At 34.4% G+C, this 19,864-nt stretch overlaps 2 protein-coding genes, 1 long non-coding RNA gene and 2 pseudogenes across 11 annotated transcripts; 4 read left to right on the top strand and 1 right to left on the bottom strand.

The window, feature by feature from the left end:
* The first annotated feature begins 520 nt into the window (after positions 1-520).
* LOC147947586 (uncharacterized) lies at positions 521-1,924 on the top strand. The gene is made up of 3 exons (XR_015594122.1): positions 521-840; positions 929-998; positions 1,716-1,924. It is a non-coding gene; the product is annotated as an uncharacterized LOC147947586 (long non-coding RNA).
* Positions 1,925-4,604: 2,680 nt separating this feature from the next.
* LOC104777534 (tubby-like F-box protein 5) lies at positions 4,605-6,495 on the top strand. The gene is made up of 4 exons (XM_010501809.3): positions 4,605-4,752; positions 5,026-5,113; positions 5,327-5,459; positions 5,562-6,495. Exons 2-4 carry the CDS (start codon positions 5,080-5,082, stop codon positions 6,301-6,303), a joined length of 909 nt encoding a protein of 302 aa, XP_010500111.2. The 5' UTR covers positions 4,605-4,752; positions 5,026-5,079; the 3' UTR covers positions 6,304-6,495.
* Positions 6,496-6,971: 476 nt separating this feature from the next.
* LOC104777533 (protein BYPASS1-LIKE pseudogene) lies at positions 6,972-8,411 on the top strand (annotated as a pseudogene). The gene has a single exon (XR_015594084.1). The product of XR_015594084.1 is annotated as a protein BYPASS1-LIKE pseudogene (transcript).
* A 3,437-nt stretch (positions 8,412-11,848) lies between these two features.
* On the top strand, positions 11,849-18,167 carry LOC104779121 (sterol 3-beta-glucosyltransferase UGT80B1). Of its 7 annotated transcripts, none has more exons than XR_015594040.1 (17): positions 11,849-12,216; positions 12,623-12,947; positions 13,100-13,248; positions 13,498-13,737; positions 13,984-14,095; positions 14,255-14,425; positions 14,559-14,622; positions 14,720-14,777; positions 14,894-15,071; positions 15,291-15,421; positions 15,716-15,818; positions 15,923-16,002; positions 16,102-16,149; positions 16,297-16,446; positions 16,617-16,845; positions 17,117-17,638; positions 17,791-18,167. XR_015594040.1 is itself a non-coding variant. In XM_019243842.2 (16 exons), the coding sequence occupies exons 2-15, from the start codon at positions 12,770-12,772 to the stop codon at positions 16,827-16,829; spliced, it is 1,875 nt and encodes a 624-aa protein (XP_019099387.2). In that variant the 5' UTR covers positions 11,849-12,216; positions 12,623-12,769; the 3' UTR covers positions 16,830-16,845; positions 17,117-18,167. The 7 variants fall into 7 exon arrangements, 5 of the variants coding, with proteins under 5 accessions (XP_019099387.2, XP_019099386.2, XP_019099385.2 ...); XR_015594048.1 differs by having other exon boundaries at positions 17,017-17,638; XM_019243842.2 differs by having other exon boundaries at positions 17,117-18,167.
* On the bottom strand, positions 17,024-17,911 carry LOC104777531 (RNA polymerase II C-terminal domain phosphatase-like 5 pseudogene; annotated as a pseudogene). The gene has a single exon (XR_015594096.1). The product of XR_015594096.1 is annotated as an RNA polymerase II C-terminal domain phosphatase-like 5 pseudogene (transcript).
* Positions 18,168-19,864: the final 1,697 nt, after the last annotated feature.

The following is a 19,864-nucleotide window of genomic DNA, read 5'->3' as shown; positions in this document are numbered from 1 at the left end:
TGATTGAAAATCTAAATATTAATAATATATTAGCTTCTAAAAACATTTCAATGGGAATTTTTTTTTTTAAATAATTGGGCTTGTTCGGGCCCAAAAATATTGGCCTGATGTCTTTTTGTCCGAAAAATAAAAAAAATATATATTATTTTGTTTTATGTCTCGATCTCAGCTCGATCGATTATTCTTTCCTTATCATCTCTGTCTATCTGGTTTTGTAAAAATGAGTAATCAAAATTCCATTGTTTTGATTCTTCATCGTTTTTAATAGAAACGACAGAATAATTTAGTTTCCGTTTGACATCTAAAAACATGCTTCATCAAAAAAAAATTTGAGCGTTTTCATTCCCTCAATTATAGATCTATTCAAAGTAATCCAATTGTTCCAGGTAAATTTATATGTTCTTTCTGTTGATTTTTATGTTAATTGCTTCCGAAATTGATGTTGGGTTTCCAATGTCCAATCATTTCTGTACTGAGAGATGGTAATAGATTGGTTGTTAATCAGATTGTAGGTTGTTTGAATTTTGAGAAGAGTTTCGGTGAGGATTGCGTCTTACACTAAAGTCAGCCATTGATTCTTTACTTATCAGATATGGATGTCGTTTGAGGATTCTTCTAACAATACAAATATCAACAGCCAATATTCAATCTTTATGCAATGTTATACTCGTTAGAAAGCTAAGTACAATTCATCTTTACAGATTTCAAGATTTCTTAAGAAACATGTTTTTTTTTAAATAATGTTAATGACTAATGGTGTACTTTGCAGGGTAGATTGAAATTTTAAGAAATCTATAACCAAAGTGTCTGTAAAAGTTGATCAATTTCAAAGTTAAGATGGTGAGTGATTGATGAACCTGTTAAAATTCTGCATATAAACCTTACTGATACTGTTTTTTATATAACTAATTGTTGTTTGTTTCCTAAGAGTGAAGTTCAGTGGCTGGTGAATCTAGTGGTACCATCACTTAGCGTCTTCAAATTTATTCCAGACTGAGGTTAGTAATTTATTTCTTTTGATCACTAAAGTTCGTATTAGAAAGTTGATTAGGTTCTGTGAAATCAGTTTTTAAAATTGAAGTTATTTTCAAACAGTTTAATCAATTGGCTTTGACCGACATTCAAATAAGTTTTATTGAAACGACAAAGCTACATATAGTGAACTCAAAGTAGAACCTGTTTTCTCGTAATAATTCAAAAGATTAAAACTTCAAAAAAATTAAAAATCAAATGTAGTCATAATGTGGATTATGATATTGTGAAATCATGGGTTTCGATAGCTTGGTCTTATTGTGAAAGAGGTACCTGCATTTATAATAAAACATAGTTATTGTATGAAAGCTATTGTTCTTACCGGAGAATATGAGACAATCAACTCAAAAGATTCACCAGTACTTTGACGCCATGCATGGAGTACCTTCACTTGTAACATCTTTTAGGAAATCAAAAGTAGCAGCCATTGGTGATGAAAAAGTGTTTACGGTTCCTTGGGAATATTGTATGAGTGTGGTTGCTTATTTTAAGTTGGGTTGGCAATGTTACGTATTTATAGGATTATGATTAGGTTGAGTAAATGAGATCCGTTTAAGGAGAAAAAATATTAGAGTTAGCGAATAATAAGGGAAATAATGAGTACAATTTTGGTTTGATAGAATATTAGTGGAAATATGAGATATTTTGGTTGTAAATGCTGTTTCTTTGTTTTGATTTTGAAGATATATTAGACGGTTAAAATATTTCCGAATCAAGAAGATAAATTGGAAATCCCGGCGTCCATCAGATCGAAGGAGAGTTAATCTGTTTAGTGCAGTTTTTATGGAAAGACAATATTGAAATAAAGAATCCGAATTTGATATGATTTATTTTGTAATTAGTTAAATCAAAAAAAAATTAATACAATAGCAGTCTTGTAAATAAGTGGCAAGTTCAGGATTTATTTGCTAAATGTACTTGCAAAATATATATATAGATATATATATATATATATATATATATACTGATATTTAAAATTTTAATCGTTCTCTGTCTCACGTCTTGGTCCAAATTCTACTTGTATATTTAAAATGATTGTTCAGGGAATTGCTTACAAATAGAGAAGTAGGAAATTGTTTATTTAAATAATTAAATTCAAACGTTTTAGAAGAAAAAAAACAAAATGATTATCTTTTTTTTTTACCCGTAAGGCCTTAATTAATGAACTTCTTAAATTAAGGTTTTTTTGTAATAACACTCAACACATTAAACTTTGACACTTTCCTCTAAATGATTTTAATTAATAGTATCAGATTCTAATATGTAGGTGTATTAAATTCTAACATTTTGTTTTTTTTTTCTGGTTTAACTTAGTTTTCCTATTAATACCATTGTAATTAACAGAAAAAAAAAATACCATTGTAATTAACAAGATTTTAATTTTGTATATGAGTATGAGTGGTACTTCAAGAAAGTCATCTTTTATCGTCTTTTTTTCTCTCCCGACGAAAGAGTTCGCCCTAGCCGTCAACAGACTTCAGATCTGCGTTTGCCCTCTCAGGTGGCCGGCGCTCCTCGCAGCTGCCATGAGAGGGTATCTTAGTCTCTCTTTAGCTTTGCTTTTGGTTTGCAGTCCTTTTGGCTTTCGATTGGGGATCCGTAGTTCTTTTTCAAATAGTGGTTCTGAGTTTTTGTGAAAGCGGTCGAGTGGCCAGGTTCTTGTTTGGGTCGAGAGGATGGAGGTTGGATCTATTAGATCTACGCTGTAAGTCTTGAATTGTCGCCTTTTTAGCTCCCAGACCTAGATCTGTTCCCGCTCCAATGTTTGCAGTCGCTTCTATGCCGTCGATGAAGGTTGGATTTGGGCTCTAGTCAGTCCAGCCTTTGTATTTCCGCGATCTCCTTATCCCTTTGAATTAGCCATCGGTTCCTTTTAGGCTTGTTCCCTTTTCAAGAGGAAGCTTTGAGTGTTCTAAATTTGGGTATAGTTTCCTTAGTTGCAGGTAGTCTCTCTTCTTAGTGTTGGTTGCGGTGGGTCGTTGTGGGTGTTAACCGGCTCGTGTTGTCATTCTCGCTTTTGAGAATGGTATGAATCGTGGGATTAGACTTCCCTCCTTTTCTCTGATTTCGAGACCTGTTTAGGTCTGCTAGCTTTTTGGAAGGCTTCTTATCTAAGCGTTCATTGGTGCTGATGTCGCCGTCGTCGTATCCGAAAGTCAAGCGTAGTTTTTCTCCAATTATGGGTCTTGCTTGTCGGGTTTTGAGGTCTTGGTTTGGAGAGATTTACTCTCATAATGATAGGAGGAGGTAGATGTTATCATTTGTTTGGCATGGGGCATATTTGATAAATCTCATTCACTGGTTTCTGTAAAGAAGAGGTTGCCTTGCTTTCTTGGTATTATCTCGCTTCGGTTTAAAGTCGTTCTGCTTATGTTCTTGGTGTAAGGTTATGTGCTCTTTCGAATTGAGTTTAAAAGTTCTGCGTTGTAATTATAGTTTTATTGGTTCCCTTATATGGGGCTTAGTTTCCGGAGAAATCTCGTTTTCTTTCGACTGTTGACTCCAAAGACATTATGTCGTGTGCCGGCTTTAGTTTTCCTCTTTTGGGCATTTGTATCCTACTTGTTTTGTTTTTGTTGAAAACAAGTTTATCAATATATTTTCAGTGACAAAAAAAAAAAATAACAAGATTTTGTCTCCACATGCTTTAACAATTTCATTAAAAACAGAAAATTAATAGAGACCCTTCAACACCTTGGCCTCCTTTCCTCGAAATTTTAAAGTTGAAAAGCTAAATGCAATTTCCACTAGAGATCGAAGCAGGGGCGAATCTAAGTTGGTTGAGAGGGGTGCAGTTGCACCAGATAAAATATAAAAAATGTTTGATTTTCTATTAAACTTGCTAACTATAGTGGTCTAGTGGTAATGGGTGCACCACTTAGATCAAGAGGTAAGCAGTTCAAATCCCATCTATAACAAGCTTTTGTTCTTTTTGCACCCCATCAAAATTTTAGCTGGATCCGCCACTGGATCGAAAGTGTGTTATTTATGTATATATATGTATATATATAAATATTGAATAATATATTCTTTAGAAAATTGCTTACAAATAATAAAAGTATGAAATTTTAATTTAGATATTAATAATTCAATTCAAATTTAGAAAGGAAAAAAAATGATCTTCTCTCTTCTTTCAAATAGCATTTTACATAATATTCAGCACGTTTATAGTTTCTTATGAATTTTTTCTAATTAATTCTGCATTAGATTCTCATATAAAGTTAGATTAAGTTCTAACTTTTTCCTTTCTTTTTTCTGGTTTAACTTAGTTTTCATACTTGTCAAAAATACCATTGTAACAAGACTTTGTCTCTACATGCTTTAACAAATTCATAAAGAAGTAATAGGCCCATGCATCTTCAACACCTTGGCTACAAGCCTACAAAGCCTACAATTAAACAAGTTTTGGGAATCCATCTCACGTCCTAAGTAAATCCACCATAGTGTATGTACTCGTGTCATTTGCTCATCGAATCATACGAAATAGTGAAAATGAATTTTACTCATTTTGGACGTAAAATTAAATAAACTAAGTTACCTTTTACAAATATAAAAGCACTTATTTTTAATACAAGCTCATTAAGTTATTACTGTATTTGATAAAGTCTTGAGTTCCGTGACTCTTTACAAGTAAGAGCTGATACAGCTTAAGAAGATCAGAGCGAGAACCAAAAAAAAAAAAAAAAAAACAGAGATACTTTCAAACTCAAGAAAACATAGGTTTGTCTTTGAATTTCTTACAAGTTAATGTTTTTACTTTTTGCTTGTCTTTTGTAGGTTTAGCTTTGATCTCTTTGCTTTCCTACATATATACGGTATATAATATACCCAAAGATCTGACCTTTGTGTCTTAAGACTCTTGAGAAGCTATGTGAAGCTTTCTTAAATTTGCAAAGGAAGCTTTTTTTTTTTGTTTGTCTAGTGTGTTCTTGTTATTCGTTACTTCCATTCGACATTATCTTGGTTATTTTGAGGATTTTTTTATTTGTGCAGCCGGGGCCTAGGGAGGGAACCATACAATGTTTTATCAAAAGGGACAAGTCTAATATGACTTACCATCTTTACCTTTCTCTTAGTCCTGGTTAGTGATTCGTTTACTAAACCTCTTCTTCAGTAAACTCTGTTTGGTCATTTGGACTCAAAATGTAGTAGAAGACATGTCTTAGTTATGTTTAAATTCTATACTTACCAAGTTCTTGAAGATAACGGAAAACTCAAATTTTCTATGTTAATTAGTTTTGTGACTCTTGATATATATATGTACTAGTGGCTCATTTTACTAATGTTTGTACAGCCTTACTTGTTGAAAGTGGAAAGTTTCTTCTCTCGGCAAAGCGCACACGGAGAACTACAGACACAGAGTATGTGATATCAATGGATGCTGACAACATTTCAAGCTCAAGTAGCACTTACATTGGCAAACTGAGGTAAGGAAAATTAACAACATTAAGAAAAAGAAAGTTTAGTCTTTCCAAAACATGATTGAGTTCTTGATAATTCTGACAAACATTGTTTTACTTCATTTTCAGGTCTAACTTTCTTGGGACAAAATTCATAACATACGACACAGCGCCTGCGAACAACGGTTGCCAAATACTGTCACCACCAAACCAGAGTCGTAGGTTCAACTCAAACAAAGTCTCTCCTAAAGTCCCTTCTGGAAATTACAACATCGCTCAGGTTACATATGAGCTGAACCTGCTTGGAACCCGTGGACCTCGCAAGATGCATTGCACTATGCACTCTATCCCCTCTTTGGCTCTAGAACCCGACGGCACTGTCCCTGGCCAACCTGAGGTTCTCCAACGGCCCCTTGATGAATCTTTCCGCAGCATGGGTTCCTCAAAGATACTCGACCACTCGGGAGATTTCAGCAGCGCCCGGTTCTCAGACATTGTTGGACCGCAAGAAAAAGAAGGAAAGCAGGGACCTTTGTTGCTGAGAAACAAACCGCCAAGGTGGCACCCACAGTTGCAATGCTGGTGCCTTAACTTCAGAGGGAGAGTGACAATTGCCTCGGTTAAGAACTTCCAGTTGGTATCCACTGCAGCGGTTCAGCCCTGTTCTGGTAGTGATGCTACTAAAACATTGACCACCAGGCCATCACCACCAGCACAGCAGCCAGGGCCATCAGACCATGAGAAGATCATACTACAGTTTGGGAAAGTGGGTAAAGACATGTTCAATATGGACTATCGCTATCCTCTCTCTGCCTTTCAAGCCTTTGCTATTTGCTTGAGCAGCTTCGACACTAAATTGGCATGTGAATAAATAAGTAGAAAGACACCAATGGTCCACAATATAAGATGCGGTTGGATTATATATATATGGGAACCGTTTGGATCTATACCATATCGATTATGCCAAGGCTTGTTTGGTTTTTTTAATCGGATCTGGTGTGCTAGTGAATTTGAACGTTATGGTTGTTATTAATTGTTATCTTTAAAAATGAAGTTTGCGACACTGCAGAGCACTACCCATTAGTTAATGAACTTTTAAAAATAGTTCTCATGTCAACAAACAAGAACCGTGCACGTTTGTTTCTTCTATCAGAAATAGAAGTTCATGTTGAAGCAAGGAACTAAGTGTTCCTAAACGTGAAATGTTATTGCGTAACAATAAAACTTTTCATAACAAGATAGTAGAAAATATAGCAAAACAATGCAAATTTATTCTCAAAAATATATATATATATCTTTCATACAACTTTTAATTTAACAAATTGAAATTATTGTATAAAAATAGTTCTGTAAAAGACAAAAACATACGTCGCCCTCCATTCAATTTAGGAACACTTAGTTCTTTTATTTGTAACCATAAACTGCAAATTAAGTTGTTTAAAAAAACAAAGGTGAAAGTGAATTTACTAGAAATAGGAGAAAAGAAGAGAGACTAACGAACATTTAAACATGCTACAAATCCCTTTCTCCAATTGATTCTCATCACCACTTTCTTCCTAACGTAGATTAATCTCTTGAAGCCAAGTTTTCATCTATTTTCCAAAAATGCCAGAGACAGAATATTCGTTTGGAAGGTCATTACTTAGTTTGCGTCGTGACCAAGCGCACCTAATGGATCCAACAGCCTTCCCCGAGCCTATGAGTATGGAGGTCGAGTTAGATTCTTTTCAAAGACAAGTAGCCGAAAAATTCATCGATCTTAATGCCTCTGCGGCTGATGATGAGATCCTCTCACTTGAATGGATAGGGAAACTTCTTGATTCTTTTCTTGGTTGCCAAGAAGATTTCCGAGTTATAATATTCAACCACAAGTCTGAGCTCCTTAAACAGCCAATGGACCGATTGATAGAAGACTACTTCGAAAGGAGTGTCAAGGCTCTTGATGTATGCAATGCCATCCGTGATGGTATCGAGCAAATCCGGCAATGGAAGCAATTGATTGAAATCGTCATATCCGCTTTGGACACTAGCCAAAGACAACAACTTGGCGAAGGAGGAATCCACCGTGCAAAGAAAGCTTTGATTGATTTAGCTATCGGAATGCTAGACGAGAAAGACTCGTCTAACACTTTGGCCCACCGTAATCGCTCTTTTGCACGCAACAAAGACCATAATCAACACATTGGCTATTTCAGGTCACTTTCTTGGAGCGTTTCCCGGTCATGGTCGGCTGCTAGGCAGCTACAAGGCATTGGACATAACCTAGCAACGCCTCGAGCTAGCGATGTCATGGCTTCTAATGGCCTAGCCCTCACTGTCTATACGATGACATCAATATTATTGTTTGTAACATGGGTTCTTGTCGCAGCCATACCTTGCCAAGACCGTGGTTTACATGTCCATTTCTTTTTCCCAAGGCATTTCCAGTGGGCAGTACCAGTCATGTCCCTGCATGATAAGATCATGGATGAATCGAAGAAAAGAGACAAAAAGAAGAAGGGCTGTGGACTACTTAAAGAGATTAACCAAATCGAGAGGAGCTCAAGACTGTTAAGTGAATTGATTGATTCAGATAATTTCTCATTAAACGATGAGGAAGGGTTAGAGGTGAAGGAGAGAGTTCAAGAATTGATGCATGTGTGTGAAGCCATGAAAGATGGTTTGGATCCATTTGATAGGAAAGTGAGGGATGTCTTCCATCAGATTGTTCGTCGTCGCACTGAGGCTCTTGATTCACTTGGAAAGATTCAAAATCAAGAATAGCACATTTTCAAATATGTTTTCATTTAAGGAGTTTTTTTTTTATAAATATGAAAATCATAGATATACCGTATACGTAACAGTCGAACATGAAGGTGTAGTATGATTAAATCCGGGCGTTTTATATTTAATTATGGCCTTATGGGGTTAACATTTGTGTTAAGAGATCTGTTTTTTATTTTAATTTATTATTGTATCCGGGCGTAATTGCTTTTACCATTGTCGTTTTACTTTGTTGATTGCTGTTGTCATCGTCGTTTAAATCTGTTGCAGAGACAGCCAACGACGACATTAAAAAGAACAGACCTATAGAGTAATCTCGACAAACATGATCAAAACAAGATTACAATGCTTTAAAGAAAGATTGAGAGAAAACTAGAGTATCAAATCCAAATAAGCATTAGCTTTCTCCGTCTCTTCATATGCCTTCTTACGGATATTATGTTACGGATCTCTCGATCAATGTTCTTGAATCTATATATATAAACTTAACTTTGCTCACTTCTCCTTCATCCACATCAGCATCCACCTAATCAATTTTTTACATAAAAAATTCTATTTTTAATATTCATTCATAGCATATTTATTACTTATAATTAATAATAGTATAAAATAAATAAATAAACGAATTAACTATAATTAATTAAATTATAAAATAGTATAAACAATAATACATTTTTTTAGTTAATAGTAAAAATAATAACTATCTAAAAATGAATTAAGTAAAATAAATGGAAATTTTAAAATAGTAAAAATAATACTGTAAATTTGTTTTAGTAATATAGTTATTATTAAAATTATAACCAAAAATGATTATATTCCAAAATTTAGAATGAGTTAACGAGTTTTAGAATGTAAGTAAGATTTTAATGCAGGTGGAGTAAAAAAACAAGTTATGTAATTGTAGTTATAAAAATCTAAACATGAAAATAAAATTGAAGTGAAACATAAATTTCTAAGAAACATATACCATAAAGATTTATTATTAAATATTACTTATAAGAAAGAAAAAATTAATTACTTAACTTAACATAATTTAAAAGTTTTGATCTAAAACAAAGACATTGTAAGTGGCACACTTTTTTCGAGAAAATTATGAAAAATAATCTATCTAAAAAACAAAATCAGTGGTCAAGAAATATAGAAAAATGATATATAAGTCGTTACAAAAAATGGAATGTGATTTGTGTAGCATATCTCATAGGGTATATTATCAACTGGAGTTACAATTTTATAACATGATATAAAACATATATAACAAATATAACATATATATTATCAAATGCTTTTAACCCAAAACATTGGTAAAAACAATATATTTAAAGTATACTATATTTCTTTTTTGTGAAGACGAAGCTGGGGTTGCATCACAAAATTAACATCTCCAAATAACATATGAAATTTTAAAAAGATATTTAACTTGGATTAGTGAATAGATATTCATTGTGGGGTTTAAACGTTTCATCATTTAAGCATTCTTGACATAGTCAGAAATTCTATTATGGTAGATGATGCATTTAGAATTCCTAATTGTAGAGACATAACACTAAAACTGTTCATAAAATTTTGTATATTCGCATTTAATGTAGAATATCAATATGTTTAAATGGTCTTTATAATTAGGTCAATGATCGACATTGACGTTAGAACTTTTAAAATATGGAATGAACTCTTTTCAAGATAAAAGGTCAGATATAACACTTATATTCAATGATTCTTATTGATAAAAATATTAATTAAAATCCAACGTAAAATCGTAAATAGATATAACAAAGAAATGTTATCTTCAAAAATATATATGTTGTATATCACTGAGTAAAGGTAAGTTTAGTATTTATATAGATTTATACTCAAAAGTTGGAATCATTATATTTGCGTTCAACAATTTCTATTGATAAGAAATATTTTAAATCAAAATCCTGCTCGTGTGCGGGTATAAATTCTAGTCTTGAATATAATTGATTTCTTCTTCTAGATAATCACAATTATCATGAAGGATTTAAATGATTTTTTTTATCATATAAAATTGTATTAGTCCTCAATTGTAAATTGTTTTCTAGGCAAACATGTGTGTGTATTAAATTATACAAATAATTAAAATATCAAACATATTACTAAGCATATAGGTTGGTTTGCCAAAAAAAAAAAAAAACCCATATAGGTTTAACTTTAATGATCAATCCTTATCACAATCAAATACTTTTCTCTTTCAATCATCTATTTAAATAGTATTCCAAAGATTAACCGTAGGGCGGTTGCTAAGGTTTTTTCTTTCTGAATTTGTCAAAAGGAAATTACATAGGATTACCCAGAGAATCGTCACTAAATGTTTTCGCTTCTAAATTTGTTGAAAAATCCATTGATTCTCTATTTCGCCATTTTGAAAAATAAAAAAAAGGTCTTAAAAGAATATTACCACACAGTCCTGATCATTGTGTAACACCTCGACCGTCACCTTTTAGTAAACTCCATATCCACTTCCGGTTCATAGACCACCATTAAGAGAGATGGGCCTATAGACTGGGAATATACGTGGAGCCCAATAAAAGATGACTGTTGGGACATTATACTTTGACATATTGATTTGATACATGTGTATGGGGACTCAAATATAAATGCCCATTTTTCTTTCTTTTTTTTTTGTTTTTTTTTGGCAAATTAATATAAAAACTTAAATTTCAAAAAAAAAAATTAGACTCATATTTTATTTTATTTTGGTTTATTTTTGGCAAAATTGTGATATCAGCCTTAATTTTTGATTTGGTATTGGGCAACAAAAATTACAGGACCGAGCTTGTCACCACTAAAACCTAAAACCGAACAACTTAACCTTTCAATCAACGACGCAGCTATGAAACCTTTGATAGTGTCGGTTTTTTAGTCTCCCTCCTTATGATTATTAGGTATATATGTTTTGACATTAGACTTAGGCTTTGAAGGATTGATATATACACTTTATACAAGTCTCGCCCTTCACACATTCTCAAGACACATTGATGTTGGGCCTCCAAAATTTTTGAGTTTTTAGTAACGAAAAGAGAGCCCAAATTTGTTTATTAATGTAAAAATGGGTCTTATTTTTATAAATTTTTAAGATTTGACCTCAATTTTTAAATTTATATATTTTGTGTTATTGCAAAAATAGGCTCTTTTCTAAAATTTAAAGATTTGGTCTTAGTTTTAAAATTGATCAATAAACCCCATAAAAAAATGTTATGTATTGGACCACAAATTTCATATTAGACAATGTGTATTAATAATTTGGTATGCTAAACTCCATACTATAGTATGTAATATTTTGAAAGCATACAAATAAATAGTTATATTTTAGTATGGAGTTACTGTTCTATGCATATTAACAACTGTTTTATTGGTTTAAAGTTGATCTGAAGTTAATACGGAATTGGTATAGAGTATATATCGAACAATTGTGTGAATGGTAGAAAAATAACAGACTGATTCGATTTTAGTTTGATCCAGAGCATACTGACCAACCATTCAAGCCTCGATATGATTGTATCAACTATAAAATCATATTTGCAACAATCACATTTATCATTTCGTAAGCCGGATCTTAGCGAAAAGAGAAGTGGTTTAAGTTTTGCCTCCAACAATCAAACCGTCTGATATTTTTGCTTCTTTGGCTTAAGGAGAAAGAAAAGCATTTTCTTGACAATGAAAAGTCGTAGTATCTTACTAACTTGGCGGTCTTAGAATTACTCCAAATTCCCCTTATCAAATTAATATCTGCTTCGGTGGCATTGGCTACTATACACATTTAATGATGGATATTTATGGAGTAATTAATTTCTGCAACTATTAATAAAATATCTCTCATCGGCGGTCTCACCACATTTGGCTGATTCAAAAGTCTCCAAAGCCTTTGGAACCTTCAAGTTTCTCTGTTCTCTCAATTCATCATCATCATCATCATTCCCTTTCTCCTCGAATTATCCAAACCCAGAAACAATCTTTCTTCCACAGAGATTACCCACAAAATCAATTTCTCTCCTTATTCACTCAGGTAAAAAAAGGAACAATCTTTTTTTCATTCTATAAGTCCCATTGTTGTCGATGAACCCTCGATTCAATTCTTGCATTTTACTTTATTTTTGATTGAATTCTGCTCAAATTGTTTTTGAAATCGTGTTATAGTTTGAGTTCTACAAGTAAAGCTTGACTCTTTTCTTGGTGGGTGATCTCATTCTCGCGCTAAACGTGAGACAGACCTTTTTGTTCCATGATCTTCTCTTGCGTTTTCTCGTTTTATATGAAACGGTTGAGATTAGATAAACCTTTATTTGTTTCGATTTCTTTACAAAAAATATATTTATTTGCCTTTTTTGGTGTATAAAGTTCAGCTAACTTTCTTCTGTACCTGAGGATTTGACTGGTCGGTGTGCTTCAAACTTTTGTTTTGCTGTTTACAGCGTTTTCCAGGAAGAGACATTAGCATCTACAAGGCGCCTTTGATCATATTAGGAGAGTGTTAGTGAGTATAGATTGTTGCTGCAACTGATTGTGTGGGAATTGGGGGCAGTGAGAGCTGTTTTAGTTAAGTTCAGTTTTTAAAAGTCATGGCGAGTAATGTATTTGATCATCCACTTCAAGAAGTAGAGGATGGGAACAGGTCTGGGAAGGATGATTCTGATGGAGATAATGGTGTACATAGCGAGAAAACGAGTTTGTTGGAAACATCTAGTTCTGTAGAGACTGCTCCTGAAGGTTCTGGTCGTTCTTCTGATTGGCGTAGGGGTTAGTTCTCTCATCTATTCAACCTTGTCTTATTTCATTTTCTGAACAAGTTGTTGTATCTGCATAATTCACCCAGGACTTTGGATCTCCATTGTGTTACCAGTATTCTGAAATAGAGTATAACCACTGATCAAGATTGTATCTTCTTGTAGGACTAGACCACTGCGGAACTGCACCTGTTGGTCTTTATGGCGATATGCTTGTCGATGACGGTGAGATTAAGTACTCTCGGTCCTTGACAGAGAAAGGGTCTCCTGCAAGTCATAATCTAAAATTGGATAGATTATCCGAGCGGGAAAAGGTAGGAAACTAAACCCTCATGTATCCAGTTGTTTCTATGGCTATGTAGCATGAACTTAAGAAGAACATTTATCCACATTAATGGTTATTATAGCCAATTGCCTCAACATGGTATTAATCTTGGATATTAGCAAGTGAAGATTCTATTTTTGTGCTGTAAGAATCACTAGGATATGTTTCTCAGATGCAGTACACTGAAATCATTATTATATTCTCATGATTCCTTTTTGTTAATATCTTGTGGTTCCAGCAAAAACTCATTGTTGAGCTAGTCAGAATACAAAATGACGGGAGAGTGGAAGTTATAGATAACGGTACTCCGGTATCGGAGTTATGGGAGTTCAAGCCAACGAAAGGGCAGTCCACAATCACATATGAAAAGTCCTTAACGGAGTCCTTTAGATCCATTCCAAGGTTAAAAATTGTTATACTTGTGGTTGGAACTCGAGGTGATGTGCAGCCTTTTTTGGCTATGGCAAAGCGCCTCCAGGTATCATATCTTGAACTTAAGATGTATAGAGGGAAGCATTGTGCCATTAAATAGGCTCATGTGCCTACACTTGTAGTTTAGTTTGATTTCTTCATCACTTCCTCATATATGTTCTTGGCTCATTTCCGTTAGAGCTAGGGAATAGGTACCCAAGATTCTTAGTCAGACATTTTGAATAGATTTTTCATTGACATTGAGTGATTGAGGAAGGTTAAAGTCAGACATAATATTTGTTCTCCGTTGCAGGAATTTGGTCATCGTGTTAGGTTGGCAACTCATGCAAATTTCCGCTCTTTTGTACGGTCTGCTGGAGTAGAGTTCTACCCCTTGGGTGGTGATCCCCGAGAGTTAGCTGCATGTAAATAATTCCTCCACTAAATGATTCATTTATCCTTTTGTTTCTCGTTTTTTTCTTTTCTGATGAAAGCTTTTTATGGAAACACAGATGAGCTGTCAGAAATATTCTTCATGTGGAAATACTATTAAAATGACATTTATGAGTATCTTTTGAATGTAGATATGGCTAGAAATAAGGGTCTCATTCCTTCTGGGCCTTCAGAAATATCAAAACAGAGAAAACAGTTGAAGGCAATTATAGAGTCTCTTCTTCCGGCATGCATAGAGCCTGATATGGAAACTGCTACCTCTTTCAGAGCTCAAGCAATAATTGCAAATCCTCCTGCATATGGTAAGTCCCTCACCGACTTCAGAATGTTTTACTCATCAGCACCTCATTGTTTCTAAACTTTTCTATAGCATATTTACTTGGTTGTTTTCATTCCTCCTTTAAGCTGATGATATGTTTTTGGTTCTAATTGCAGGACATGTGCATGTTGCCGAAGCTCTTGGAGTACCAATTCACATTTTTTTCACAATGCCATGGACGTGAGTGACGTTTTTGCGTTTTAATCTCAGGGTCTGTACACCAGCCTAAACGTTTTATTTGTTTTCATGCTTTCTTACATCCTTTTTCTGTAGGCAGGCCAACTCATGAATTCCCCCACCCTTTGGCGCGTGTTTCTCAGAGTGCTGCATATTGGGTAATGTTATTATGTAGTGCGGCCTTAACTGGTTCTTTCTTATGAATATCCCCACCCTTTAAAAGTGATTAAAAGCATTCTGAGGCTGATTCTTTCACAACATTTTCTTGTCTCAGCTATCATATATAGTTGTTGATCTGATGGTATGGTGGAGCATAAGGACATATATAAATGATTTTAGGAAGAGGAAATTAAACCTTGCACCTATCGCATATTTCAGCACATACCATGGCTCAATTTCGCACTTGCCTACTGGTTACATGTGGAGTCCCCATGTTGTGCCAAAACCAAGTGGTAAGAGCACAGCTTTTTCCCTTATACATCTATTCCTCTTCAGGTTTATCATATGTTTCCTTGCTACCATTATGCATGATACTTTCTTCTTCTGGCTATGGCAAGACCATAATGCGTTGTCAAATTTTGCATTGGTAATATTCTTTGAGTCTCAGCTCATTATCTTTTCTTTGATAGATATCTGAAAGATTATGCTTTTGTTTAACTAATAATATGCAGACTGGGGTCCTTTAGTCGATGTTGTTGGCTATTGTTTCCTGAACCTTGGATCAAAGTACCAACCTCGCGAAGAGTTTAGCCACTGGATAGAAAGAGGATCACCGCCCATATATATTGGTTTTGGAAGCATGGTAAGGCGAAGACCCTTAATAGTGATATAATGTGTTCCTCTCTTTGGTAATATTCAATGATGGACATAGTGTTGACAGTGAATCTTGGTAGTATTGGTTAGGCGTCACATTGAAATCTTTGATTTGCAGCATGTTAAACTTGAAGCGCATCATTACCAGTTCTACTGTATTTTTATCGATAGATTTATCTCCCCAAATTGTGGTCCTTGTCCGTCTTGATTGTTTAACTGATGATGCACTTGCTATAGCTCACAGTATTGTTGCTTTGTTATTTCTTCTCCTTTACACAACCAGCCTCTTGATGATCCAAAAAAAATAATGGACATTATACTGGAAACACTGAGAGATACAGAACAGAGAGGGATAGTTGATCGAGGTTGGGGTGGCCTTGGAAACCGTAAGCAGCTTCTGTGCCTTCTGTCTTGGCTCTCTGTGCCTGAACCAGTTTTCTTCTTGCTTTTACGGATTCAGGATACATTTTTACCAACTAACATTTTGCAGTTGCTACTGAAGTTCCTGAAAATGTATTCCTTTTGGAGGACTGTCCTCACGACTGGTTGTTTCCTCAATGTTCGGCTGTGGTAAGCCCTCCCTAGATTATTCCCACTGTATTTCTACATTTATGTCTCCGAAGATATTATTTTCTAATTGAGGATTTTTCTTGTGTTATGGATATGAAGATTCATCATGGTGGAGCTGGAACCACAGCTACTGGACTAAAAGCAGGGGTAAAGAATTTTAATTTTGAAAATCTGGTTGTCTGACTTTTCATTACCGATCATCAACGTGTCCTGTGGTTGAATCTTAATCAGTTTTCTAGACCTCATAAAAAACCTAATGGTCCCTCTTACTTTTAATTACTTTGATGTCTGCAGTGTCCAACAACAATCGTGCCATTCTTTGGGGATCAGTTCTTCTGGGGTGACAGGATCTATGAGAAAGGACTTGGGCCTGCGCCAATACCGATAGCTCAGCTCAATGTTGAGAACCTCAGTAATTCCATAAGGTTCATGCTACAACCAGAGGTAAACAAACTTGCTTTCCCTTTTTGTTAAGAGTAATGAATCACAATAGAAGTAAAACCCAAACGCTCTCTAGCTTTGATGTGTCTCACAAGTGTGGTCTCATCCTAAATAATTTCCTAAGTCTTCTAGAAAAGAGCAGGCATCATAGGACACCAATCTTGTGCTTTCAGGTGAAATCACAAGTGATGGAACTAGCGAAAGTACTAGGGAACGAGGATGGTGTAGCTGCAGCAGTTGATGCATTCCACAGGCATTTGCCACCGAAGCTGCCACTGGCCGAGTCCTCACCTGAGAAAAAGGATGAAGATGATCAACCAGACCTGTTACAGTGGTTCTTTATTCAGATTGGCAAAAAGTGTTGCCTTCCATGTGGTGGCGTGTGATATCAAATTTCCTTAGGTGTGTTATATCTTTCAAAAAACTTGTCTATGCAAGTCAACTCAATTCATTTCATTCAATGCTCAGGAATATGATTAGATATTGTTTGCACAGTTGCTTTAAAATTGGATATAATAAAATTATTGTGATGGATTTGAGCATCTTTATAAAGATATTTTTACTTACTCTCAGTCAGAAGTCAGAAGCAGCATTGTGTGCAAGGATCAGGTATCAATGGCCTCAAATCTTTACAATCTAACTCCTCTTCGAATCTTTTGTGAACATGTTTAAGGAACTTCAAAACATATGCCAATGATCCTTTGCGTCGGCTCTCGTCTTTCTTCGCTTCTGCGTATGATTCCGACATTGTACCAGCGTCTCTGAAATATTTGTATCTGGTGATCTGCAACAAGTTTCTCTGGTGATAAGGCCAAACATCAACCGTATCATCCACAATCACCACTCTACGCTTATCAGCCTTAACAAGATCAAGTGTCTTATAGTAAGGACTTGCTTCTCTGGTTATGACTCGGTCTCCAAAGTATACTTTATCTGGATCAATCAACTTCAACACTGTCTTAGCGTAACTGGAACTGCTCATTGTGTAAACGTGCATGGTGAAAAGCTTGTTGGCTTCTAATAGAAACTCATGAACAAAAGGTCGTAGCTTTATCATAAATTCACAGCAACTGTCGTAGCTGCATATCCATAGATCAAGCCTTGAATCAGCTTCTTCGAGTAGATACTTCTCCTCCATAGGAAGGTTCCGAACCACCTTCGACTGGATAAGCGTGTGGTCCAAGTCAAGGACTAGGTGAAGCTTCTTCTTCTTCTTCTTCTTATTCTTGTTCTTCTTCCTCTCCTTCTCCTTCTCCTCCTTCTCATCGTATGCGAGTTTGTTTCTTTTTTTGTCTTTTTTGATGATTTTTAAAAGTTGCGTCGTAATATGATTTTTAAGACTCGCAGAATGGTGGCTCAGTTGTTGTAAACTCTTGCCAAAATCATCAAAGCAAGGCAGCGACGACGAGGACGACCCCTTCTGCCTTTTGGATTTGGGTTGCGGTGGAAGTTGTTTTAGTAGAGACATTATGAAAAAAAGCTTCTGAAATTAAACAGCAATAGAAAAAAAAAACCCTAATTTGATAGGAACCCTGGAGAGGAAACAACGAGTGGGATAATCTTTGTATACATATAGAGATCAGATAGGTATCACCAAGTGATGAGCTAGCAAAATCAGTTTATCAGGTCAAAAAGAAAAATTTAATGAGTCAACTGTGTTATTAAATTTTTTTATAGGGGTTAATTTTGATATTTTACAAGGATCAATTTAATTTTTTTCTTCATATTTCACCTAATTTTACAAATTTCAGGATCAATTCACCCTTATGAAATTAGGGTTTGAGTCAATCTTATGAAATTAGGATTTGAGTCAATCTTATGAAATTATGAAATTCACCCTTATGTTATTACATATGTTAACTCTTTTATTCCCAATTGGCTTGTTTGAGTCAATTTTCTGTTGTTATAAAAAAAAAAAAAAAATCACCCTTATGACTCTAAGCTGCTTCCGCCCTTGACTATCAGTTAGTGTACGCACATAGATTTTAACCCTAACCGCAGTGGACTCTTTTTTGGTTTTGACGCGTCAGCCCGCTTCGATCCGCTGTTATAAAAATCAAAATCCTAGTCTAAGCGGCTTAATATTTGTGGATATGTTGTTCAGTCTACATACTTTTAATTTAATCAGAATAAAACAAATTTAATGAAAATTATAACTAAAATATAATTTTATTTTAGTTTGATTTCAATGTTATTGGTAAAAAAATTTATGTTGTTTTTTAGTATGCAACTTATAATAACAATTAAACAAATCACTAGTTATTGAAGAAGATTACGATTGAGGGAGTAACATACTTCGTATTAACCACGAAGTGGTGGGCTAATAGTTCTAATTTGGTGGAAAAGTCATCTTGTTGGTTTAGGTTAGGGATTGTTTTTCCTCGAGCGCATAATTGCTCAGTTTTATTTCTATACCCACATGGGTATAAGCCTATTTCTTACGGCCCATTTGTAAACTTTGGGGACCGTAGGATGTTTCCTCCCAAAAAATTAGTCTTGGATCCTTCCATAAATTCGGAGATTTATCCTTTTTCATCAAAAAAGAAATAATCATAGTTCATATTTGACTTATATTCAAAATCACCAGTCACCTGTCATGAAAATTTCTTATTAATCTTACTTTCATAGTTTCTTAAATGGCCGATAGAATAGCGAAGAAGCCTCTTTCTTTTATTAACTATGACCTGTAGGTACACAAAAAAAAAAGTGGGTTAAAACTTATGTGGAACTAGATAGGCTTTGAGTGGAGAGTGGAACAAACCCGGTTCAGCCATCAGATGAAACGCTCCATAATTAACAAGTCATTCACGTGTGTAAGTAAAAAAAGTGGTTCTTCCATTTTTTAAAATATTTTGAACCACTACATTATATGCAGGAGACTTTTATGAAGAAACATGCATGATCAGCCTACACAGTAAAACTACTACCTTTTTGCTTGTTTTCTGCTATGTTTCGCCCACTATTTCAATTTTTTTTAATTTTATTAATAACTTTTTAACAATTTTAGTGGGATGTACGCAATTCAACACTTACACTATTGTGTATTATCAACCCACATCTTAATACATACACGGTTATTATCAACACACATTTCAAAACACACATACTTCATCAAACACACTTCCTTGTATCTATATAACAGGAAAACTGAAATCTCAACAAACTTCATACCCACACCTAAAATCATATCCTCTCTTTTGAAAACTTTGCTCTCTCTCTATATTTTCTTTGGTTGCAAACTTTGCTTTCTCTATGTTTTTTTTTGGTTGAAAACTTTGCTCTTTTTATATTTTCTTTTAATTGAAACGTAAATTATGATCTTCTCATTTGATCTTTCAATTAAAGGTACAATACATTTTGTTTATAACATATATTTACGTATCATGAATATTTTATTATAATCTCATAGATATAAATTAAC

This window comes from Camelina sativa, chromosome 3 (genome assembly GCF_030686135.1).
Source record: "Camelina sativa cultivar CO46 ecotype springtype chromosome 3, ASM3068613v1".
NCBI lineage: Eukaryota > Viridiplantae > Streptophyta > Magnoliopsida > Brassicales > Brassicaceae > Camelina > Camelina sativa.
The sequence above is the reverse complement of the archived record's forward strand: the minus strand, read 5'-3'. Positions and strand labels throughout refer to the sequence as shown.